Source organism: Falco peregrinus, chromosome 2 (genome assembly GCF_023634155.1).
Source record: "Falco peregrinus isolate bFalPer1 chromosome 2, bFalPer1.pri, whole genome shotgun sequence".
Taxonomy (NCBI): domain Eukaryota; kingdom Metazoa; phylum Chordata; class Aves; order Falconiformes; family Falconidae; genus Falco; species Falco peregrinus.
In genome coordinates this window covers 121,607,595-121,634,085 of record NC_073722.1, presented here as the reverse complement: position 1 = coordinate 121,634,085, position 26,491 = coordinate 121,607,595, and the positions used below count along the sequence as shown (strand labels likewise).

At 41.1% G+C, this 26,491-nt stretch overlaps 1 protein-coding gene across 4 annotated transcripts in view; it reads right to left on the bottom strand.

Annotated features, from left to right (window-relative positions):
- Nucleotides 1–26,074, bottom strand: part of TOM1L1 (target of myb1 like 1 membrane trafficking protein) — a 37,470-nt gene extending 11,396 nt beyond the window's left edge. Inside the window, exons 1-10 of one of the 4 annotated variants that reach the window (XM_055794454.1) lie at nucleotides 25,984–26,074; nucleotides 25,645–25,752; nucleotides 16,896–16,990; nucleotides 14,604–14,735; nucleotides 12,640–12,724; nucleotides 10,378–10,456; nucleotides 4,274–4,423; nucleotides 3,724–3,843; nucleotides 2,045–2,152; nucleotides 1,247–1,363 (exon numbers count right to left, since the gene is read on the bottom strand). In XM_055794454.1, the coding sequence (XP_055650429.1) occupies nucleotides 1,247–1,363; nucleotides 2,045–2,152; nucleotides 3,724–3,843; nucleotides 4,274–4,423; nucleotides 10,378–10,456; nucleotides 12,640–12,677 (612 nt within the window). In that variant the 5' untranslated portion in view covers nucleotides 12,678–12,724; nucleotides 14,604–14,735; nucleotides 16,896–16,990; nucleotides 25,645–25,752; nucleotides 25,984–26,074. Of the gene's footprint in view, nucleotides 1–1,246; nucleotides 1,364–2,044; nucleotides 2,153–3,723; nucleotides 3,844–4,273; nucleotides 4,424–10,377; nucleotides 10,457–12,639; nucleotides 12,725–12,857; nucleotides 13,925–14,603; nucleotides 14,736–16,895; nucleotides 16,991–25,644; nucleotides 25,951–25,983 lie in introns of those variants that run through there. The other 3 variants (XM_055794455.1, XR_008745579.1, XM_055794452.1) reach the window with 3 other exon arrangements.
- Nucleotides 26,075–26,491: the final 417 nt, after the last annotated feature.

Below are 26,491 nucleotides of genomic sequence, written 5' to 3'. Positions count from 1 at the left end.
CGCAGGCAAAGCCAGCCCTCTGCAATCTATTGCAACAGCTATTTGCTCGTGTTTAAAGCCTACTCTGCTCAGACCTTTGCTTCTTAGGCCCTTCCCTCCTTGCATTTGTAGCTCCACAAACCTCTGCAAAAAAGACAGTGTTGGAGATGCGAGGCACTTCCAGGGGAGCAAAACCGGATTGCATCTGGTTCCTATCTGGTTCCCCCAGACCAGCAGCGCTGCCTGTCATTAAAGATGAGAGACAGTGGCAAACTGGTGCTCTGTCTCCATATCTCAGCTCCAGCGGTAAACCAATCCATGAATGGACACAGCTGAACACCATGACCTTGAAGGCAAACCAACAGCACTCGGTACGGGTTCCTTGCAAAGGAGAAATACTCAGCTGGGCAAGAGAAGCATACCAAAGGGTTGTAAATATTAGGTCAGCTCTCCAACACATTTAATGCTGACAAATTACCAAAATGCTTCCTCATCACAGAAGTTCAGAGGTAAATTTAGAAAGAGAAGGATGTGATAAAAGCCTTTTAAATTCTTGCAGACAATAAGAAACAGAAAAATGTCCACTGATATAGGTCACTGTTGAAATACTAAAGTAATTCTGCATTTTTAATTTCTAAAAAAGAAAATGCAGCATGAGCAAGATGAAGAAACAACATCATAGGAAGAAGAACACCTGTACGTTCACTGTCAAATCTAAACTGGACTATTGCAATACATCTCCTTCAGGCTACGCTTTAAGAGCACATGGATTCATCTATAGCACAGCAAGCTCCCAGTCTTTGAGGTCACGCACATAAAACCAATGCTTTATATTCCACACTGGCCTTCAGTCTGCCTTTAAGGTACTGGTAATAATAAAGTGAGCACTGAAAACTCCAGGACGGATATGAGAGACTGTGTCATCATGTGTTTTCCCACAAGGCAACTGCGTTCAACTGGAATGTTCTCCGGGCTGTTTGACAGAACATGCTTAACAGAGAACGCTCCATTATGAAATTCCTTTGCCCTTGGAATTCCCTAGAGCTTAAATCTGCATTGCAAGCTGTATTGTCCTTTCCTGACTGTCTAGATGTCAGGGGAAGGTGAAAAAGACAAAAGAAAGCCAAGCAAAACCAGAGACAGAAACCTATTGTTGGATTCCATCTGGCAATCTGAATCCAGATGTTAAAAGAAAGGATACAACATATTTTAAAATCAACTTTGACCAAACCAAACCAATATGCCCTACTAATGAATTACTACATACCTGTAAAAGATTCATATCATCTGGATTTTCAGAGCCAGGAACATTTTCCTTTAATATTGTTGACATGACTCTCACATTCATTTTTGCCATGTCCAGTTCACTGTATAGTTTCCCAATCTGTTGAGTTCAACAGGACAGAACATTGTGCAGGTGAACAGAGTGAGCAGAATAATTCTTACCCCTGTAATATGCACTTTCTTCCCCATTAGGTATAATGATAGGTCTAATTAGCATTATTTTACTCCAATGACATGCCATGAAAATGAATGGAATTAGCTCAGCTTTTATATGTGCAATCTAACTAAGATCCAAGTCTGATAGTACGATGGTTTTCCTTACAGTTAATCCTTCTCACTATGTTACAGTTACTCTTTTTAGTTATGTTCCTGCTTAGCCTGTAGGTAAGTGAACTGTCCTTTCCTTCCTGCTTTTTAGAATAATCTCTTCACACAAGCCTTATGCAAAAGTAAGTTTGGCTTTCTCGCTTGTCTTTGAAGTAACTTTAATCAATTTGCATAACAACATCATATGACATCACTAGATCTTCTCATGCTTGAGTAAATGATTCCACTTTCTGGTTCATGTACAGCTTAGCATTTATTGAATTCACTTCTGCTTACTTTGTTTTGGCACACCACTACATAAAACACCTTCAGGAGAACAAACCTAAACCCATTAATATAGGTGCCACTTGAACTGACAGTCCCTTCCAGTGGTCTATGCACCCATGTTGTTGAAATCACACGTTAACAGTATTTTTCCAGCAGACTTGCACTCCTTAAACCTGTAGTACTGCACCTGCTCCGAAGTCAACAATAATGTTGGGCCCGTGGGAAGAGGCAGTAAAGAACGTTTTGCAGGATTGGCAGAAGATGGTGATGACTTTGTAGAAGGCTGAGATGAAGTCTGTGGAAAGATAAAAGACAGAGCTTGGGTTTAACAAAAGAATTGAAGCAGACATCCAGATGAGCAAGCTACAAAACACCTTTGTGAGACTAGACAACCGGGCATTAGCTTTCTCATAATCAATGCTTCCAGGGAATTTATTGAGCAAGGTCTATTTACAATAATAAATGTAATGGCTATTTTGTAATGAAATGAGGCTTGGAATCCAGATGTCTTTTAAACAGGCTTGCAAGTAAATTCCATCACAGGACAAAGCGGGAATGGCTAAGAACAGGGTAGCTCCTTGAGCTCTTAAGCCATCTAACAGCCACAAGTCCTTCCCAAACTGCCGTTGCAATTTTACAGTGAAGGACAGTTCAGAATGTGATCGCACCTGGAAGCAGTGGAAAGGTTGGGGGGTTAAGTCTGGGTCTCTGCAGAAGATGAACTACAAAGGCCTTCTGGATCAAAAAGCTGGAACACTTAATCTGCAGAAAGCTTCGCTTGCATTGCATTTGAACTGACTGCTGTCAAAAAAAATCCAAATGCAAAACTCAGCCTGCACAAGACTACACACTTCAAGACCTTCACTTCCTAGAAACTAAGGTAAAAACCGTGTTCAGGTCCGCTGTTACTGAGATCAACAGAACATTTGCCACTGATTTTAACTAGCAGGCACATGTTAGTAGACAGAATTGTCGCTACTGTACTTGGCGAGGAAATAAAAAGTATTGAGAGCATTCTCCACACAGCTTGTTCAAACCACCTTTAAATACATAAGCTTTTCTGTACTTCACTATTTAATCATTGACTCAAACTCAGCATAAATCTCAGTCATTCCTGTCTGCACTGATTACAGACATTTAATTCTGTAATTGCAAGGTTTTACCCAGTGGTGGATGGCTTTCACACTCTCCGAAACTCCTCTAATAGAAAAAAAAAAAAATCTGGAAAGAATGTCATTAAAACACATAGTGTATTTTCAGCTAATGTCCAGTGCTCAAGCCACACTTATACTTAATATCCTAGATGCTCCACAATGGCATATGCCTAAAAAACATTTAGTGTGTACAGGCTTTGCAAACAGCTGGAGATATATATATAGACAATAGTATTTTCTTACAGATTTCTGTATCTCTTGGTTTAATTTTCAAGATAAACAATGCTCATATCCTGAACAGTATGCATTTTCATGAACATCTTACTCATATTAGTTGAGGCTTTCAGAAGATGGCAAGTGTGGAGCACTCAGCTCTCATTAATTTTGAGGCAAACAGCGTGCCCAAACGCTTTGCACACTGTGAAAGTCTCAAGAGAGAGATGCTTTCTTTTTGAGAATGTATCTGCTAATCTGTGGTTTGAAATAAAATGAACTATTATACAGGCCAGGCTTCTTTGTCGTTATCTTAGCTGTTATAATTGAAACTGATTCACGTGCTTAAATAGGTTGGTCATATTCTGCCCTGAAGCATTTAAATAAAAAAAAAAAACCACTCAAACAAACACACCTTCTTCATCTACAGGGTTCATGCAATTAACACAACCTCTTTCTAATTTACAATGGTTAATGAAGTATCCTTGTGTATCCCCACCTTAGGTCCCCCTCTGCTGCTGTCAGAAGATGGAAACTCCACTCCTTTCTTCAGCAATTCCAGATAAACTTCTTTTACTTCGCTCACATCCACCATTCCTTGGAAACCTCGAGCCCACGTCTAGTTTTGAAATAACAGGAGCGGGAACAGTCACAGAAATGGACAGTCAGTGGGTTAGAGAAGTGCTTCTAACAGAAGTGGTCCTAAGTGCAGGTCATTCCCTCCATACACTCCAGCTAACTCCATTCAAAGCAGCAGCAACCACGAATGCTCCAAAGTTACTTCTCATCCTGCTTGCTAAGTGCAGCCACGGAAGGAGCACATACACAAACTGAGAAGGGAGTATAAAAGGTGGAGGTTGACAGTTTTTCAGTTTTTCCTCTTTGTCTCCCAGCCTGTGGTACTCCTGCCGGAAGCAGGAGCAGCAAGACTCAAGTCTGCTTTAGGAAGAGGCTCCCATGAGTATGTTACAGCACAGAAATGGGCTGCATTGTTAAATGTTTCCCACATAGCAGAGACACAAACACTTAACTGTTTACTTTAGACTTACCATGACAAAGGTCAAGATTTTCTCCTGCATGTCAATTGGCAGATTGTATCTTGGATTCAGTAGCTTCACCAGCTTGTCTTTACAGAAATCTTTCTTCACAACTAAAGACTGGAATCTTGGGCCACAGTTCTCTATACACATATCAAGCAGCTGCACACACAAAAAGCTTGTTACACAGATACTGGGGGGGGGGGGGAACAGCCAAGCCCAATTTGACTGCTTTTGTTTCCTTTTGTTTAATTTCTCCCAAGGTGTTATGGGGGAACAGTATAAATGGATATGAGCAGATTATTGCCAGCTATCTCACTAGAATGTCTGATGAGGTTGCTACAGGGAAACAGCGGCTCATTGTATGCACTTTTATAGCTATGCAATACAAATGAGATGTGTTAGCCAGAGTATACTACTTTTAATAGAGAAATATGGTCACGTTTGTTTCCATGTCATAGCAGTTACTGAACATACACTACCTTAACAGCATGAAATCTGTCCAGAGCTTAAAAAATGAATTGTACAGATTCTGTAATAGAATTAATCCACTGCCTAGCACATAGGTACCCTGATCTGGCAGATTCTGAAGAGCTCTACAAGAGGAGAAAATAAGATTACTAAATGCCTCTCTTCTAATCTGCCCTGAAAGTGAGAGACTAATGAAAAAACAGAAAAGAGCAAAGTCAAAAACTCCGAGTATGATTTCTCCCCGTGTTTTAAAGGTCACGCTGGTTTGAAACAGAATAGCCAAATTGTTCAAACTGTCAGATTCATCTTCATGAAAGAAGTCTACTTCCAAAACTCAGCTTGGAATGCTCAAGAGTAGGATCCCTGCAAGCAACATGTCTGCCTTACGAAATACAGCAGTATGGGATGACATAATACTTCTCCCTTGTACACTTGGAGTGGTCAATTACAATTCCCGTTTTACAGCAGACATATCAAAAGCTGTCACTATGTCCCAGTCACCTGAAATCAGGCCAATACCAGTCTTGATAGGAGACTGGGGTCAGTCTGATCAGGTGCAGAATCAGGAACAGCACTCATCTTGCCTGGCTCAAATCTGGAAATCAGCCACAGGACTACGATGCCCCATGTACAGAAACACTGTCACTCTTTGCTTTTTACTCTTCACCCATAACTCAACTTTCCCTCCCAATTGAAAAGGGAAGATGGAAAGGTGAAAGCAAAGGGTAGAAATTACAGAAGTTTACAATGTTTCATGGGTTGATACAAAACTTTCCCTGAATCATGCAACAGACAGGATATATCCTCAAAAGGATGCACAGATTTTAAGACTATTGTAATCTTGATAAATGTAGATTCAATGTACTTTCCTATTTAGAGCAGACTATATTCGACTAAGTTGAAATCATTTTAGTAACTCATTTTCTAGCCTCATGACTTGGGGATTTTTCTCCCAGTGTGATCAGGAACTTATGGGAGAACAGGTTTAAGACCAGAAGAAAACACATTGCCGAAATGAAAACAGGGTAGAACAAAGAGACGCTAGCAGACTGCTGTGCAAAAAAACTGAGATATAATTACAAAAAAATCTTGGCTCAAATAATTATTTTTCATTTGAATGAGTACATGAAACATATGCTAATAAGCCAAGTCATTTGCCTGTGCAGTACTTCAAAGATGGTCTGTGTTAAAACATTTTCAACCCAGTGCATGGGAAATTTGGTATGCTACTCTCTATTATTAATTCCCTACTTAAGGGACTGAGTATTTACCCTCTGAATGGAAGTACTGAACGAGTGGGCTAGATCCTCCACTCAATTATGCCAGTCCAGCCCACTCAGGGTGAAACTAAGCTGGCGTAAGAAAGAAGAATTTGACTCAATTATTTTTAACTGGACCATCCATGAACAAGTCACTTCCATGCTAATAACACCTTTCATTAGAATTTCAATATGGTTAGTTACCATTGCAAATAGGACTTCACCTTCCCAAGCAGTTCCATTGGAATGAAGAGATCCAAGGTGGCCAAATCAACCACTGCTCCACATAGCACAATAGAATCTCAATAAAAACATGTTTTAATAACAGAACTGGCAAATTAACTTCAACCAAACCATTAAATTTCCTCTAAATGACAGGCAGGACCTGAGAACTGCTGAAATTGACAGAGCTGCTATGTTCCAAACTAGCTGACACCAGACATCCAGCTGAGAAGACATCTGCACTGAGAAGGGGCGCGAATTCCACTATCAAAGCCCTCTGGTTCACATGACAGCAACACAAACCTAAAATTATAAAGGGCATCTGAACAGAGGTGAAGCCAAATTGTAAGGCAGAAACAAAAAAGGGAGAAGTTGGTGGGTATTACAGAAAGTCAGCTGCATTCCTTATCAACAGAGGCCTCACTCAGAATTCAGTAGGACTATATGCGCATCTGAAGCAGCCAGGTATGGCCCATAAAGCTGTATGGAGCGGATATAGTTTGTGATGGACACTTGTCGGACCCAAGGTGAATGCAAGAAAACACAGATGAACAGTTTGCTGCTTCGTATTTCTGACTCAGAGGGAACAAGTCATTAATCCATACCCAGGATTACACTCTACTGAATATATACTGATGTCTACCCTGTAGAGTGTTTGAACAGCGAGACACTATTTCCAAGTGCCAGCATTTAAAAGAAACCTGTATGAGTAGCTTTTTCAGCTGCTATTCATCAATTACAGTGTAATGGCTATGCAGACTTTACCAAGATTCTGCGTTTCAAAAATATTATTTTTTTTTAAGTTTTTGAATTTTTCAAATCACACATATAACATTGAAATATGGATTTCTTTTGCTGCCACTCAATGTCCTTTTCCTTTCCTCTTTGCCCATATATACCAGAAAATGCCATAAAATTGACTAGGACTTTTTAGACTGAGGAACCGGAGGGTTCTCTCATGTTCTAGGTTTTTAGATCCCCTGCTTTGTGAAATGTTAATTTAATGAAGGAAAATTTGAATTATTTTTTTTTACATCTGAAAACTTACAAAATACTAAAACAAAAAAAAAATCATAAGACAAAAAACCAAACTCCAAAATATAAATCTAACCAATGACTTTAAAATATTTCCCAACAATGTAATGCAGAAATGAAACAATGATTTCATCTTAAATTTATCCCCACTGCTTTGTATGCAAGTGTGTGTGTGGATGCAGATACAGAGGGGGACACACTCAATAAACTGCTTCCCCATGCAAAGTTCCTAAGGCCTTACAGGCATCAGAACTGGGGCATTGCAGTAAATGCTTTACAAAACCAAGGGAGATCCATGGAGACAACTGAACACGTGTCTCAGCACTCACAGAGTTTACATATCCAAGGTCTATTAGTAATAAGGAGTCAAACAGCATACACACTTTGTTGGATTCCTGCCTAAAAGTTCTAACCCTCTTCGCTCCAATTGCAAAATCACCACTGCCAAGCCCGATCTCTTGGCTTTATCAAAGATTGTGCATGAAGCAACTTTATGGCCTGACACACATACACCTCGATCCGCGTGACTTCATAAGCACCAGGTAACTTCAGTCAATCACAGCACATGAAGTCAAGCCGCTGCCAACACATTATACAGCTGGCACTTGCCCTTCTTCCTCCAAGTAAATAAATAAGCGTCTATGAGCCAGAAGGAGAAAGACACTGTTGAGATTTAACATGCCTCAATGACAGAATCAGGGCTAACACGTGCAGTCACACTACTTCAGATGAAGACTTTCACATTTCATTCTGTGTATCCTCTGGAAACAAGCTCCTTAAGCAGTTTCACTAGAAAGATTAAGTTCCAGAATTTCAAGGTTGAGTAAATAAAACTGGATCAAAGTACATTTCAAAAGAGAAGTGATTTGTAGATTTGGTGCCGCCTTAGTTGTTATGTTCTCTAGAGGTAACTAGGTAGGAGAGACAATTTGATGTAGAGTCTCAAAAGCTGGAGGATCACATTTACTGTAGGAAATACAGGCAATTACTTACAGTTCACCCAAGAAGAGCCCTTATTTTTGTAGAAATCTGGGAGAAAAGCAATTTTTAAAAGAGTTGCACAGGGGGTCGGGGGCTTGTGTTTTAGGAACTGAAAATTATTTGTTTTTCCATTTGCAATTACTTGCTGTTCCAATCTAGCCATTTCAACATAGGAAATAGGAACAATTTCATTAAGGCAATTAAGAACATAAACCCAGAAGATATAGCACATAGGCTGATTTGGGAACAAAGGAGTTAGAAGTCATCCATGGTCAGTAACGATGTCATCAAAGGGAAGGTTTTACACATGCTAAACTGATGGCAGTACTGGTAGAACACCAGAAAAAGGGAAGGAGCCAGGAGCAAAGGGAGGGGCAAAGGATGGAAGATCTTGCATAAGAACAAGAACAGGAAGAGAGAGAGTTAGAGGAAAGGCTGGCGCTTATTTTATTAAAAAAAAAAAAAAAAAAAAAAAAAAGATTAAAGGAAGTCAGGGAGAAGAAACCTGTGGTCAGAAAACAGAAGCTGGTCCAAAAGGATGTCATCGCCTGGCAGGCACAGTTACGTACAGGTGAGTGGGTGAGAACTGACGTGGAGAAAGGGGCCTATAATGGTAAAGAGACTGTGAGAATGTTTTGAACTACAAGTACAACTGAAACCTGGTACACACTCCATCTGTGAGCAAATACAATGAGTTTCCTGGTCAATGGGATAAAGTCCTTCCTTGGATACACCTGAAACAAGATCCTTCTCCCACTTTTATGTTCTTAAGAAATAAGCTATAACTTCACCGTGGGTATATCTACAGAGTAAATATCCAAAGAAAGGCTCCTAAATCTAAATGCTGGGCTATCCTGACTCCAGTTGACTGTGTCAGATATTCAGAAAAGGATTTACATGCACCAAGACTGTAGGAGAAAGAAACCAGATCTGATACAGGGCCTGGAATTACAGCAGAAACTGAGTGTTTCTGTTATGCAAACACATAGAAAACACCAAAAGGTGACTCATGAGACAGTGGAGGAGGAAGCCAGGAAAGAAGTGAGGAAATGGAATGAGCTGAAGTTAACGTCAGTATGTTTAACACATTTATCTACATCTCTTAACTTGTCAGAAGACACTTAGGCAATTGCTAAGTGACCTACAATTTGACACTATCAATCACCTATTTTCCTTAATCACATCTCAACATATATTGATATAATGATTTTGCACAACAAATACCAAACCGGTGAGTAACAGGACTTGGTACAATGCAGACAGACCTCTGCAACCTCAAAAGAGGAAATGCTAAAGAAAATACTTCTAGACAAATAATGAAAGACACAAATCCACAGCAACATGAAGTACAAATTGTATGATTCTTCTCACAGTTGCACTACTGTTAGTCAAGAGGAATTCAAGTTGGGAACTCTGGACTCTGGACAGTGTTAGGAACTTCCTGCTACTGCCTACATTATCATTGTAGTGGGAAACAGAGAACAGTTAACATACTCCAGTAAACCTTAAATCGACTGAAATCACAATACTTCCCCAAACTCTGGGATAGTTCAAAAACACTGTCAGATTCTGGAGGCCAGGTTATCAAGTGAGGATATTGCCCCAACCTTTAGTCATAACATCTAATGTGGCTTATCCTGTGTCTTGCTCCCTTGCTTAACTCACCATCATTACCCTTTTGTTCAAGTTTCTCATTTAAACGTGGTAACACTTACCTTTACAAAACAGGTACCGCACATTCCACTGTGCTGCATACCATGCTTACTTTAATTGAGATCAGTACCACAAGGTGAGCAATAGAATGGCCAAATGTAGCTTTTATGTAATATCCCAACCTCCATATCTTTCACAAATAGGTGGGGCACTCACAGAGGAACAGTCACAGGAGTAAATAAGAACTATATTGCTTTTATGCAGTACAAGTTGAAAAAACAAAAATGCAACAATAAATTTAAGAATTTGTGTCATCCAGGACTCTATGGAGCACTAGTAGACCATCTGATCTGTACCGTGGTAGTGCTGTACACACAAACAACAGAGACTGAAAACATCCTGGAGAGTTGTGTCAGTGATAATTTGCATGCCATCTTATCGTTTAAAATGTTTGCCTTCTTAGTGTCTAATTAATATAAATATAGCTGTACTTACAGACAAGGTAAGCCTGATCTCCTTATGGTTACAGTTTTTTGAAAGTTTTTTCTTCAGCGCTTTAACTGCATCTTTAGGCCTGTGACAAGAAATTAAGTAGAAAAATTTACCAGTGAAGGCAGACTAATTTTCTAGTTTTTAACTTCATCCAAGAGCCAAAAATGCTGGCCTGAGATACAAGACAAAATTCACTGCTGTATTTACACCCCTATAAAATTAGAGCAATTGCCCCATTGATTTTAGCAAAATTATTTCAGCGTTGAGCTAGATTAACAAAGCAGCGGATTATGTTTGCCACTGCAGACTGTGCATTCCTCCAGAGATCTGTGCAGAAAAATAAAGTTATTCTCCTCTGCAAAGTCTCCTCCAAAATTATGTTATTTCACTGTTGTACAATAGATTTATTTATCTAGCTTTTACTGCTATGAAAGGGAGTAGCAATTGCCAGCTGTATCAAGAGTTGACTGGTACCCATTTTTCATGTATGATGCAATTAAAAAATATTCTCCTGGGAGTGCTGTCAGGAGTAGGGGTGTCTTGGCTAACTTCCAATCTTATAATTGCAGGATGCTTTTTAACTTATCTGAGTAATTACCATGTACGGATGGACAACCGATTCCGCCCCAGAGATAGTGGCATTTCTAGCCTAGTCGTTTTGATTTCTATATATACACCCTGTTATCTTTTAACTATCTATGTAGGAGGGAAAAGGTGGAAGATGGTATCAAGCTTATCACATGTGGGAAACAGTATTGCCTTATTAATATGGTCTATCTATAGTATACAATTATTAGGGCCAGCTCAATGCTCACGATCAACAAAAACAAGATGTCTTAAAGTCTCTTTAGGATCTCTCTAGAATCTAAGACGGAGCAATAGGCACCTATGTTTCAATAAGGAAAAAAGAAATCTTTGGAAAAAAAAATCCAAGCAAATTAAAATTAAATAAGTATTTACCAATATTGTACTTTTCAGTTTGAAATGTTGTTGTAGTTCATCAGAAAAAAAAGAGGAGATTTCTCTGGTTCTCTTAATCCTGTAACATACCTAGTCATACCTGTAGAACATCAAGTGATGTATGGAAAAATGTTTCCCTTGCAAAAAGCTGTACTACCACTATTCCAGTCCTGCTTCTTGCTTCTCTCACTGAGGCATCTGGAAATGCTCTGGTCAGGAGCTGTATATTGCATTAAAATAACAATTTTCCTAATTAGATACAGCAGTTCTGCTGTGCCTAGTATCCTGTTACAGACTGCGACTAGTAGTAGTTGCCCAGGAGGAAGTTAGGAGGAGTTCCTCTGTAACATCAACTGTGCACAAGAGGAAACAGTGTAATAAACAAAGGCTCTGTTGCATAGTAGCTCCAAATAAAAACTAACGCTGAGGGTCAAAGCATGCTGTTTCTTATGGCAACGGCGAGACGTGAGTTATTACTGACCTTCCAGGCTCTAAGATCCATGGGTGAGAACATGGGATCCGAAAAAAATGAAATGAAGGAAAAGCTGATACAAGAAAGATACTTGTGCAGAAACTAAGGCATACCTCGATCTCCTGGAGAAAGCTCTCCAGTCGGTGTTAAAATACGCCGCTGCTAGCAGCGAGTTCTTGCAATGCAATGCCGAAGCAGATCTTACAGGAGAACAGATTTCCTTCTCCCCCTTTTACAGGTGGGAACAAGGAAGCACAAAGCAGCAAGTGGCCGCTCAGTGTCCTGGGAGCAATGGGTGCACGCCTGGATCCGATGGATCCCAGGAACAGCAGCCTGCCACGGCTTCACTCCTGCTGCGAGGCTGAGAAACTGCACAGTGGGGAGCTCCGATGAAGTTAAAAGCTGAGTTTTAAATAGTGTTGGAGGCAACCAAATGCTCGAGATCTTTTTCCAGGCTGGGTTTGCAGAGCGCAAGGGTACCCGTGCAGCTTGACGGGCGGTACAGGTTACCTGAAATACCTCAGGCTCCGGCGAGAAATTGTCACCCCCATCCCTCTGCGGCTCGGCTGCTGGGAAAAGCCTGCAAGCCTCATCCCCGAGAGCCCTGACTGAGCAAAAGGCCCCGAAACAGGCAAAACTCTTCCCCGGGACCTGAAGAGCCCAGCTCCCCGCTGCTCCTTCGCTCTGGGTAGCCTCCCTGCGCGTCCCAGCTGCCGGCTCGGTTCGGTCCGGCCCTCAGCAGCGCCGGGGCCGCTGCCCGGGAACAAGCGGCGGCGCCTCCGTCCCGCCCGCGGGGGCACTGGCGGTGCCCGGGCGCCCCCAGCCCCGCTCACCCCTCCTCCGTCGCGTTGATCACGTCGCAGATGTGCATGAACTGTCCCCACTCCTCCGTCTGCAGCGCTCCGAACGTCGCCCGGTCTGAAAGGCAGAGGGGAGCCGCCGTACAGCCGGGCCGGGGCCGGGAGCCGCCGCCCCGCCCGCCCCTCACGGCCCGGCAGCCAGGCGGGAACCGGCTCCCTCAGGCGGGCTGCGGCGCCCCCTCGTTACTCACCGACCAGGCTGCCCACGGCCGTGCCGAAAGGGTCCTTCGGAGTCTTCCCGAAAGCCATGGCCGCTGCCGGCGGAGTGGCGCAGCCTCTGAGGGGCGGCAGCCCCGTCCCGTCCCGCCGGATCCGGCCGCTCGCTCCCGCCCCGCCGCTCGCTCCCTCCCCGGGACTGGGGCGGGGCCGCCTCCAGGTGCCCTCGCGTTTCCGCGCCGCTGCCCCGTGCGGGCCGGGCCGGGGGCCGCTCCGCTCGGGTAAGCGTTGCCGCGCCGACGGGACCCCCCGGGCCGCACCGGCGGGGCCGCTCCGCTCGGGTGAGCAACGCTTACCGACGGGACCGCCCGGACCGCCGGCCGGGGTCGGGCCTGCAGCGCGGCCCTGGCAGAGGGGGGCCCGCCCCGCGCCCCCTCAGTCGCGGACACCGCGCTTCCACCGACCCACGGATCCCACCGACTTCCACCCGGCATCACGTCGCCACGTCCTCCCTTCCCTGCTCCTTGGCCAGCATCTAACGTGCGGCCGGGCCCTTCCACCGCCCAGCTCCATGGCGGCTGAGGCCCCTCAGCCACCTCCTAAATGGGACTGAACAGCTGGAACCAGGAGAAACTGGGAATTCCGTGAGGTAAAGCCTGGGCCGGAGGTACCAGGGCTCCAGCCCGCTGGCATCTCAAACCTGGAAACCTGCGTTAACTTCAGTGGAACGGGATAAAAATACCGGCCTGGCAACGCTCACCCCCACAGTTCTGTGCAGTGGCACAGAAGACTGGTGTTTTTTTGTCTTTTCAGGTATTTTGAGGAACTTTTTATAGCAGAACTGACTTTAAAGGATCAGCTTTTTAAGATCTTCCTTTCAGGTACAAAACCAGAAATCAAGCTTTTCAAATGCAGCAAAATAGAACGTACACTATTAAACCAATACCTGATGCAATTTGCTGGTTAAATTGATTACACGTACTTCATTTTAGAGGAAGACTGCAAATGCAGTGACAGTGACAACTGCTGCACACTATGTGCAGAGACATTTCAAACTTTAGCGTCCACCGCTGTGAAATCGCCAGGGCTGACCAGTGCTCTGGCATATGTTTTCTTAAATCCATATGTTCTTTTCTGTTTCACAGATTTAACAGTACAGATCTCAAAGAAGCAGGGGGAAAAAACAGCGCATGTAAGTTACATTCATCAAGTCATCCCTCGTATTATGTAGGAACCACTGACATGTTCCTTTTGCCACATACAGGTTTCCACATGTGGGACTTGCTGCAATTACTATCAATGACATCCACGGTGTCACTTCTTCACAAGTCTGACTATCTCAGACCTATAAAATACCTGGGAACACGTGGCATGAATGAAAATTAAAACCTCAGCTGTAATTTTTGTTGAAGGAGAGTTGTAATTATTTCAGTATCAAACAAATATGGAATCATATTAACTAGCATTTGAGTACAGCTTAATCACTTATACAGCCAGAACATCATACAACCAAATAAATTGTTTGCCTGACATTAGAATTTCATGAATTAACAAAGCTCTGTTTGCACTGATTGAGAGTTCTGCCTGGGATAAGCTCTTTTTACTGGCTTTTGCATTTTGTGTAACTCTGTGGCCCCATCTACTGGATGGCCTTAACGTAAAGGCTGGAGGAGCACAGACCTTGTGTACCTGCAAGTATCTCTACAAAAAGCAAGTTATTACAAGAACTTTCAGGAAGTTGATCATGCACAATAGATGTAGGAGCTGAGTCTTTTTCTTACTCTTTCTGTAGGAAATCGCTGGAGTTAATTATACAGCTTGGCGAGGTTCCACTTGAGGGTCTTTCTAATGAATGCATCACAGTTTTCCACACTTTTGTTAGTCTTGTCATTTGGTTACAAGCCAGATGTCATCTGTCAAAACAGGAGTTTATTTATTCTCGGCTGCAGGATTTGGGAAGACATCCTCTAAACTTAGGTATTTATTTCATTTGCTCTTCAACACTGAAACTGAAATAAGGGCCTATTTAAATTAGCCCTTGTTAAACCTGCAATATGAGTTACATCTTGTTTCAGAGACCATATTTTATTGAGCTACTCAGGGGCAAAAAAGCTTACGAAGCCTTTCTGTGTTGGAATTTACTGGTTAAAGTTACTCATTGAAACCAGCTACTGGTCTAGATCTATGAACTCCTAGTGGGCTTCAGGTTCTGCTTGAGACAAGCCTGCCTGACTCTTCACTCTTCTCTGGATTGGAGTCCTTGGTATTTGTGAATCAGTGGTCAGAGTCCCAGGAGAGTCCTAGTGCACTCCTTGCAACTTTACTATGATTGCAGATATAAGATTATACTTAATTATTACTATTAAGGGACATTTGCTGTCTTTTGCAAGCACACATCGTATGTTATAAAAAGAAAGAAGGAAGAGGTTAAATGATTTCTTTTTGTAAAATGTTTGGGAACAATAGTATTTGGTGGCATAATTTATGCCTGCCTCTTGAGCTAACATGTATTATACCAACATAAGCAGGCTTGTCAGCGTAATTTTATTTGTACTAGACATTTTGTTCATGTTGCTATGTCAATTACAAATACAAGATCACATCCCTAATTGCAGTAGCTATGCAGAGATTTTTTCAATCTAGTTTTTCTGTTCAGAATTGTGTATCATTAATTTAGTATTTTAAAAATTGCAGCTATACCTTATTTAGTCTTCACTTCATTTTTCAAGGACTCACATACACAACACATTGAGTGAAATACTTAAACAGCAGTCATATTCATAAACTGATATATGATATTGACTTGTACCTGCTAAAATTTGTTATATGAAAATTATGAACCACGGGGATGATTTTTGGTTTAGTTTAAAAACGAGAGAGATTCTTAAAAGATCATTATTCAGCAAAGATTAGGTGAGGAGTATTCCCTCCTCTGTCTCCCAAGAGCTGTATTTACTCTCACAATCTTCACCAGAAGTCTATTTTAGTGTGATTCTTCCTTGTTATCTAGTACAACAAAGATACAGTCGGCGGGATTCTCACTGTAGCTCATTAGACCAGATGCTGGTTATGGCCTGTGCTGGCAGCTTAACTTGAGCAAACAGCTAGAGGGCTAAATCAGATCCCTTCCGCATCATCTCCATTAGCTCATTGTCTTCGGATAACAGCAAACCTAATCAGGAGCTGTTTGGGCAAATTCATGTTTGGGACCCAGTCACACTAAAAATACAGAGGTGTCCCCAGTTTTATTTTTAAAAAATATCCAAACGCTGTTACGTTAGCAGCATATTTAATTTGCCTGTGTAGAAAAGGGGAACAAATACCGCAGGGAGGGAGCTGCCTGTGGGCTGCAGAGGGCAATCTTGTTCCACGAATCTCCTCAGTTTTCATGCGGTGGCTACTCGAAGTGAAGGATGGTTTATCGAAAAGGCAATACCCTATCAGCCATGTTGGGTTTTCCTCACGTACACGGCGTGGGTCAGGTGCAGCTGTTTAGCATTATAATGCTTTCTTGTAATTTGAAATTAAATAAATAAATAAATCTCTGTATATGCGATGCAAAGCTCTCACAAGGTAGAAGAGGCAAAGGAATGTGGTATTTTTCAGGACTGACAAGTAGGTGACAATCAGGTTTCCTCACTCTCGGTTCTGCGCTGCATTTCCTGGACCACACAGCCTCAGCACACTGTCACTGCCCTGGGACTTTCTTGTGAAGTTGGACAAATCTGTTTTTCTCCCCCTTCTAAACCACTGAGAATTCCAAGTGAAAAGATACATATTTAATAACACACTATGGAAGTCACAGCTAATTTGAAACTAAAACCATGTGTACCTTGTTTTACATAAGATTGATTGTAAAATCTTTCAGAAATAGGTATTTAGCATCTATTCACTTTTTTTTTTTTTTTTTTTTTTAAGATACTACATATTGCCTCCCTCTGGGATTCTACCCTAAGGATGTGTTCATCTCAAAGTTTCCTGCCTCTCCTCTCTTTCCTTGCAGGATACAATCCTCCTTTTTCACTGAATCAAGGCTGGAGACAAATATTCTGTTTTGTATTTGGGAAACTTACCAAAGCCTTTTCGCAAGTTCACCTTCTCAGAGACAAAGATGCATCATCCAGTTCCCCCAGCTTCTTTCCAGAGGCATATTTTCTTACAATGGGTTCTAGATTTATAAAGAAATGATGAAATCATTATTATACTGCAGAATATTGTGAGTCTTGACTCAGCTTTCCATTATGAGGTTAATTATTAAATATACTTTATCCACTGCAAGGTAGAATCCTCTGCTTGAATCTCACAGGAAAACTTACAAAGAAATAAAAAACTCCCTGAATCTTAAATTACAGGAATTGTCAAGAGTTTTCCCATTAATGGGATACAATGGGATATATATATTGCGGCGTAAAGAGCAAGTTGGAAGTGGAGAATAAGGTATGAACTTGGTAATTCAGATTTACAGCAAACTAGCATATGTGAGGGTGGGAACTTTTCTATCATCTTGTCTGCAAAGGAAAATGGCAAATAACCGGTTCATATTTAAGCTGAAGAACCTATGACTTGGCAAAACATCTCTTCACATTAGAGACTATTTAAAGAAGTTTCTTTTAGAAGAGATCCTCTCTGAATTTGGACAGTAGTAAAACATAGTTGTCCAATTAAAACAGGAATGCCTTCTGAGTTACGACGAGATTTTTTTCTCTGTGGTACACAGCAGGACATTGAGATTACATATGGTATACATTACTGTGGGCTACAAGTTAACTTTGTTTTCAGATTATTGAAGTTCATGATAAAAATCTTCCATTTCTCACTCTTAGTTGCAATACAAATTTCTTTTTCTTCCTTGAACAAGCTTGAAAAAGTCTGTGATATTTATTGTTAGTGCACATTTTTAAATAAAAAAAAAATACTTGACAAGTGATGAGGTCTTCAAGTAGATGTTTTCATATATAGGTGTGCTGAAATGTGATATAACAACAAATATTTTTGTCTGGTGTTTTAAAACAAAGTAAAAAGCAAAAAACCAATCCTCAAATCCTTACATATCAAGTACGTGGTATAAGAATCCTTCCAAAAGCTGCAGGAATCAACCTGCATGAGCCTGAATCAAGCTGATACTTTCAGTACCAGCAACAGTCTTGATTACTTGGACACCATTGCAATTATCAGTGTAGAAAGCAATCCTGGAAGAAGCGAAAATTCTCAACCTTTGCACATTGGCAGCAAGTCTGGCTTTTACCAAGAAGGTAATTTTTCTCTTCGTGACACTCCCACTGCCACCTGAAGTGCAAAACAGCTCTAGGCAAGAGCTTAGTTCAGCACTGTTTCTTATTTTCATAGTTTTTAACGATAACTAAAACTAGATCCTTTTAAAACCACACATATTTAAAGAAAATGGTTTTCAGACACAGTGTCCTGATTAAATAATTTCAGCAATATTTTCTCACAAATAGACGTACTGGCTACTGGAACAAATATCGAAAAGCTTCATAGTTAAATCCCAGACTGGTAGCAACATGTCACCCACAGAGCCCTGGTTCAAATCCAAGCCTTCTCCAACTAATGTAATGCCTTGCCGCTCACATGGCTATCTCCTGTCCTAATTAACCAGGAGTCTCAGCTGAGCTCTCTGCTGGATTTTAATTACAGCATTATTAATTCATGGGGAAAAAATTGACAGATGTTTCAGGTTGGTCGTAGCAAATTAAAAGGCAGGTGCTTGGCATAAAAACTCAGAAAAGATTAAACAAATGACTCATGGATGTTTAGCTGTTTTACAGTGAGCAGTGTACGTAGTACCATTTAGTATATTGTAGCACAGAGTGACTTCTCAGGATAAAAATAACAATAGCAACAGATTTTGCTCTGTCTAGTTTGTAAAGGTAAAGAAGCTTATAAATCTGTGTTCTTAATTTGGTTTATAGCTTTTGTTGGGTTCATTTTACTCCTGTTTCCTCTAAAAAGAAAATCCACTATTTTCTTGGGTTAGTTTAAAAAAAAGTGTGATTAAAAAAACCCATAAATACCAGAACTAGTTGGTTACTCTACAATTACTCAAACTGAGCATATATATAATATGAAGTAAAAGACTAATTTTCATCTCTTACAAGGGACAACAAATGTCATAATTTTACTAATAACTTCAATCATTTCACAAAGCAGCTTAGAAAAATGTTAGCTCACATCAAATAAATGCATTACAGGAAACACAGGCATGACCTGAAAAGCTACCAAGGTCAATATTGTAAGGAAAGCAAGCAGAAGCCAGTGCCATGATTCTGAGCTCTCCATCAATTATGCTGTTCCACAGGAGTCTTTATCTAAAGTCTCAACAAGTCTCATCTGTCATGATGGTATACATGGTTTCTTAGTTGGAACTGAGCAAAGAGTCTTTCAGTAGAGGGTCATTTGGATACAGGTTCTTTGTTGGGGTGTTTATCTGTTAGGGAAGGAAATGTTACAATGTCTGTTTATTTTGTTTTTTGTTTAAACTGAACACACATAGGCAATTTATGCTACAATCCTTTTCAGAACAAGCCATTTTGCAGGGTTTTTTTCCCCCTGTGTTAGTATCATATAGAAAAAATGACAAAGGCATTTGCCCATGTTAGGATTTCCCTAGTGTTTTTGGTTTTTTTTCTTTAACAAAAGGACTGTGCAAACTACCCTTTTCATCTGAGTCAATCCAACAGTTATTCAAAGCCAAAAAAATAGTTAGGATTCATTTTGAGAATGCAGAATCAGATACATAGACAATTTCAGAACTAGAATTGAATGAAAACAGATTCCCAGGAACAGGTTTGATTTTGACAAATCAGTATTTGTTTATCAGAGGTGTTCTATTGGAAAAATTTCCCACCATCTGTAGATTTTACCACACATCAATTGCCTCAGATCTAGGAACTTAAAAGAAAACAAACCAAAACCTCTTTCCAATAGTGGAGACTGAGCTATAGGGACCTACCAAAAGACCCACTTCAAAGGCAGTGATATTCCTACTGTCAGAGTGGAGGATGTAGAGAAAATGTTTCCAACTTGTTAAATGGCAAGAATCAGCTGTATATCTGCCAGTTAATAGAAGAAACAAATAAATACAGATTTTAATGCTGTAACTCAATGAAAACTGAAGAATATCTTTCCTGGTTGCTAAGGGAGGCAAATGTTCATCTGGTTTCTTAAAGTCTGCCTGTGTTTGGACTGAGCCCTCTTCTAAGGAAGAAAGTATTCAGGTTTCTTTTACTTCCACCACACTTCTGCATGGTTAGTGACTGCTGGCCAGTGCACGTGGCTCTGACCTACAACCTACAGTGGCTGCTAATAGACTAATGCATGTGGCCTAAGTGGAGATTCACGGCATTGTCACCTCTGTGTCATGCTCCTCGAGTACTGTGGAGCAGGGAATCACACACATTTCTCATGGAGTTCAGATTCTTACTCTGCATTGCAGTTCACTGGGTTTAGAAGCATGTATATAAACTGAGCAGGTCGTACAGCGACCTGTCATGGAGCCTGAGCTCACTGTAATTAAGTTCAGTAGGGAGAGAAATTGCAGAAGGTACATCAGCTGTATCAGGATGGAGCAAGGTGAATTTATTACTGGTTGTTCCTCTGAAACTTAAGATAAATATCTCTGAATCTCTGTTCAGAACAGCTGTAAAACTCAAAATATACTCACTGCTTTGGCTGCATCTCCACACTGATGTTTTTGGCAAACATTTCTGTGCAGTACATTTTACCCAGGGAGCTAGAGCACTGGCATTTGCAAGACCATGCAGCTACCAGTAACTTAATGCTGTGTGAAACAATTCTCATTACGTCTAAAAGGTACAGTTCACACACTGCAGGAATCCCACCGGTCTTTCTAAAAGCAGAGAACAGTTTTGGATGCACTGTGCATGCTCACTCTAAGAGACAGCACATGTCCTGTAGGTTAACTGGAAATTTCAGCTTGTCTGTACTGGTGTTTTCATCACAGCTATCACTGGATAATTATGCACCAATGCCAGCAACGTAGGAATTCTTTAGTGAAATAGTTACCTCAGTAGAAAAGTATCAAAATTATTTGAACTGTTTGTAGTGAAAACAGCTGTGAGGATGAGCCTCCAACAATTGCTTTTTCCACCATGATCAGTATGCCAGAGGTCTTCCCACACTGGACTGTTACACCAAGTCTGTTGCTGCTTACTAATGTGGTTAGTTCTGAAAACGAGAAAGAATTCTTCCATCTTTTCTTTTTTACTAAGTTAGGACACTCCTTTTTCCTTGCAAGGACATTCATTTATGTGCACTCCCTAATTCTGACCTTGTGAGCAGAAAAACTGCCAAATGGTACACATAGCTCTGCTTGAAAAGACGCATGAAATTCAGAGCCGAACTATACTTTTGACCTCTCAGCTTAGAAGAATCAATCCTTGGCTTTGCACTGATGCTTTCTGAAAACCATTGCTGAATTTCAGCATGAAAGCAGTCTTTGTGAAACCAGGCTAGGATCCAGCAAACCTAAACTCAGTTCCCACTCCGTCACGGTCCGTGCTTGTTCTGGCTAATCACTGCACAGCCCTGGCAGGGGGGAGGAGGGACACGGGTGTTTGCGTTGCCTGTAGAAGTGGGTATGAGACGTCATAGGGAAAGGCAAAAGAAGGGCCTCGTTACACACGTGCTGGCTGGTGCCAACACCTGCTCAGCACCGCCAGCTCGGGCAGGAATTCCCTGCCTGAACAATCCCTGTTAGAGAGACGGGGAATACCAAGCAGAGTTCACAGTGAATTTAGTAGGAACTTTGTGCAGTTTAACAGCACATACAATGAATAAGGACAATTTTCCAGCTGCAGAGCAGTAACTTTCTGCCTTTGCTGCTTGTCTGGTACAGAAGGACCAGTTTAAGAAGGCTGGAGCATTCCTGTGTGTGCTTTGTTCTGTGCAAAGCCTAATGCCAAGAGTTATCAATAGTTTGGTGCAGGTTGTTCTCCTGCTCCTGCTGTTCTCATGTTCTCCTGCTGACACACTTGACAAATCACTGTCTTTTGGCAGTCCTACTTAAAGGAGCGTTTGAGATCCAGCAATAAGTAACTCAACTGAAAATTGCCACACTTCTCTCAAAGTGAGATTTTGTGTCAGAAAATGTTCCTTAACAGTCAAAGTGGATATCAATACCTGTCCTTGGTCAAATGTGAAGAGGGGGAAAAGGTGAGGCTGGAGAAAATGCTGTTAACATCAAGAGTAACAGAGAGCAAGTAACTTCCCAGTTCGTGGTGAGATGTCATTTGACAAAGCAGTATCCTGCAGGTGGGAAGCATGAAAGTTGTCTCCTGATATACTACATGCATGCTCACGCAGTCACCTTCCCTGGATACTTGTCCTATTTGCCAAAAAGCATTTCTCTGATTTCACAGAAGGCCCACCATACATTTCTCATTTAATATAATATTTTCTTGTGGTTGTTTCTAATTTTCTTTTGCCCTCTCTAATTGTTACCAGGCCCATTCTCCATGACAGAATTGTTCCCTAAAATGTTTTCCATCCACTTACCCATGGAGCTGTGTCCATGGTAAAGGTTTCTCCCACCATGAACAGAAACACAAAACTACAAAAAGGACACTGACATCACTGCTCACTTGATCGCTTGCTTACAGAGCATCTACACCCTGTATTTGCATCACTGCTATGAAGGTGCCTATTCTTGCAGTCCTCTTTGCAGGGTAGACCTTTACAGTCTGGCACATCTCCATACAATGGGCCCCCAGACAGCTCTACCTGTATGGATCAGAGATCACACTATTAACTCTGAAGAGCTCAAACCTTTCCACCATACTCACTTGTAATGCACTCTGGTGCTCAAACTCTCAGCAGTTATAAATGACAGCATCTACTAATTTTAGCTACTTATATGACCCCCATTGCTACAGTAACTGAACACTTTGATCCTCCTTAATGCATTTACCTTCCAATTCCATATTGAGGTTGTGAAGCAGCAATAGAAAGATTGAATGTTAGAGTCATTAATTTATCTGAAGTCCCTCTTTTGATGCCTAGTTCTAGAGATCTGATGCTTGGAACATGCTCTTAGTTGTGGCTTGACCACAGACTGGAAAATTTGGCTTCCATGCCTGCCCACAGAGTCTTTTGTCATGACTGAATGAAATAGCTAGGTCCTTAATTCACACCTGTCTTCCGAAGCAGTAATGAGGTGCTCTGCTGTTGATGTAAGCGGTACCAGAGGATTTTAATTGGAAATATGTGGGATTATGCCTTCTTTCATAGAATTGGCCTCCATATAGAAATTATGTGAGGGTGCTGAGGGTGCCTCCTTAGTCTCCAGCCACTGTGTTTTTTATTTTGCATTCCATTTAATGAGCCTCACTTTGCTTATGCATCATGTAGGAAGTCTGAGTATCGTTAGGATTCGAACTTTGTTTGATGCCTGCGAACTCTTTTTTTCACCTAGATATAAGGTATTTCCCAAGGTTACACAAAGAGATCTGTGGTAAATTAGGGAATTGAGCCTAAGCCTCTTATATCTTAGAGTAGCAGCCTGACTGTTGCTTTCAGAAAAGCTTCACTACATTACACCAGCTAAGTGTCTGGCTCAGTCACTATTCTGTGGATTACCAGAGGGCAGATTAACTGGAGTCTACTGAATTTTTAAAACATAAAATAAAGACCTGCTATAAGCTCTTAACAAGTTTCTCCTAGCAAGGTTTTGAAGAATTTCCAACACTGTCTTAATTCGGTATCTATATATATGCACAGAAATTGACAGCGCATGTACCTACATAGTAGTAGAGCAAAACCTCGTAACATTATTTAAGGTTAATGAAAAGCAATGTCATTCCTGACATCCCAGATAAATTATGTTTTCCATTGCTATACACAAATGCACTGAAATATAGTTAGCATTTCATCTGCTAGGCAAGAATAACCTCAGCCCCTTTCAATTTGGAATTCTCTAACCACCCATGGACGATAAGATGTTGAGCATTTACCATCAATTTTCTGACTTTGTGGGGAATGAAGGCTGAAAGCAAGGCAGACGGAGCCTCTCATGCAGTGGCTTGTTAGTTATAATTTCTTTACTGTGAATTCGTGCCTACCCCTCAGCTGAGCCAAATCCATATTCAGCTGTATCTGATAATACAACACTCACAGCTCAAGGTCACTAGCTCTAAATTGGTGCTTGCTTTTTAACTGGTCTCACTTGAATGGTAATAAGCTTCAAGTAGTGCTTAGTCTTAGCTTTGATTCAGTTAACAGTGCGCCATCATCTTGTGAACAGTGTGCTTGAGCTGCAGTTATTCATGTTATGCAGGTATTTGAGCTGTTGCTCAAATCAAATGCAAAAAATATGCAATATTGTGCAATATTGTCAGCAGACTTCTGAATATAGATGTATGTTTACCTGCACACTAGGAAAGTGATCACTAGTTTCTCGGTGTTTCACATCAGTTCTAGTTTTTTACTAATTCCCGTGCCAGTGGAATACAGATACAATAGAGGAAATGAATTCTGCTGCCAGAACCTGAAACAGCAGCACAATGGGAACAGGTGCAACGGCGCAAGTGCAGCGCATGGCACGCTGGCAGGCTGTGATCCTGAGACTGCTCCCATGGAAGACAAAAAGAAATACCTTTCCCTTGCTCTTCTTTCAGTCCTTTTATTTGAGGCCTAAAGGCAAGCCCAGTAAAATATGGCTAATTAAACCTCTGATCTTTAACCATTGTGTGGCTGGCGTAGCCTTCACACAGTATCACACAGTGAAGCTGCTACAAGTAACGTCCTAATAACCTGCTAGTATTCATTAACAACCGTTATAGGGAATTAGTTTCAGAGCCTCTCTGTTTAACACAGACCAAGACCTTTAAGTCTGCATACTGAAACTATTTTTAAAAACCCAGCTCAACTGCAAAGTGGAAGAGCTAAACCCTGTGAGGAAACAGTAATGACCTTTGCTGGTACATAGTTTGCTTTGCTCAAGGATGTTTAACTTCTTGATTCAGTCAGTCATTTTAAACAATGCACAGTTTGGCAAGCCCTTTGTAATTTCCCTCATTCTTATGAATGCTGTTAATATTTAATATTTAGCTATCAGTTGAGTCAATCTTTATTCCCCTGTAATTTTTTTCAGTTCTTTCTATATTTCTGATAACTGATTGTAAATATACATTCTACAGAATGACTGATTTTATATTTTTAGCCAGAAAATCTTGGTGCTTAGCCCTTTGCTTTTTAAAAGGAAACTTATTAGTTTTTTATTAAGACTTTTTGAGTCGTACCATGATGTTGTCAATCAATACTCTACAAATAAACAGTTATTCAATACTCTCTCTACACTCCCAAATAAAAACATTTTACTTAATGTGTACTTCATCTAATGCATTATTTCTAGCCAATACACATTTTTGTAGCTGTGGCAAGCGCTGCTGAACCTTACAGAAGCAACAGTTCAGATGCTTGCAAGTTCCTGCTCTGGATGGAAGTGTCTTCGGACTATCTTTATCATGAGAAACCACAGCTTTCCCTCAGGGTGAGGCATCACATGAAATCATGGGATATCCATGAGCTTGGCAGTATGGAAAGCTCTTCAACCTTTTTGTAGTACCAATGATTTTCCAAGTATTTCTGTACATTGCTGGCATCAAGTTAAAGACCACAGACACTGACTACTAAAGAAAAATTTAGGCTGATTGGCAAAACATTAGCAACTCTAATCCTATTGAGAAGCGCCTCCTCCTTCCCTTGTAATGCATGGGGACTAGCACCAAGCATAGACACATCTGACTTATAATCAGAAATTGTATTTAATGCACCAAAATTACCTACCAGGACTCTGTTAAAACAGAGGTAGTGCAATGCAGGTTATAAAATGAGGATGAAGGAGCCAGGACCCTTGAGATCTTGCTTCTGGCTTTAAAGTTGACTTGCTGTGGTCTTGAGGAAAAAATGAAAAAGAAAAAAAAAAATCACTTGCCTCTATGCTGTAATTTACTCATCTGAAAAAACAAGATAACTTCACTGATCTACCTCACAGGCACTGTGTGAGACTTCAATAATATTTGTGAAATTATACAGTGATCCTGGCAAGAAGTGTTCTAACGGAGCACAAATGTCAAAGATTGCTTTCAAATCAGGCAGGTTTGGGAGCAAGCGCTAAGTACGCACCAGACTGACATGGATGGTGCTGTAGTTATTTCCACTGTGATGCCTCTCTTATTGTTTCATTTCTGTTATGGCCTATTTCTTGGCCTATTTTGATGAGTTAGCATTGCCTAAGACTTTTATTTTTTTCCCCTCCAAAATTTCTTGTGTCCTCCTCAGCCCTGCTCACATTTTTTCACAAACTGCTCATGAATTGCCTTGGCAGTAAGACAGTAAAGTGATAAGTCCTCTTAGAATATGGCTCATGGTTCACTGGACATCAGCAAACGCTGTCAAAGCTGATAACCTTCAGCTGGGAAGGTAACAGTAGTTTCACTCATGCAATCATTAACCTACTGCACATGTTAAAGAGTTTTATAGAGTGGAGCCAGGCTAACAGCGTGCTCAGCTGGGCAAAGGCAGGCCAGGCCACTGTCATGAAATTTTATTCATGAAGGTGGCCACTGGCCATGAAATTCAAGTACCCAAGTAGCTTTGGTATTGTACACGGAGGGAAACAATCACCTTTTGA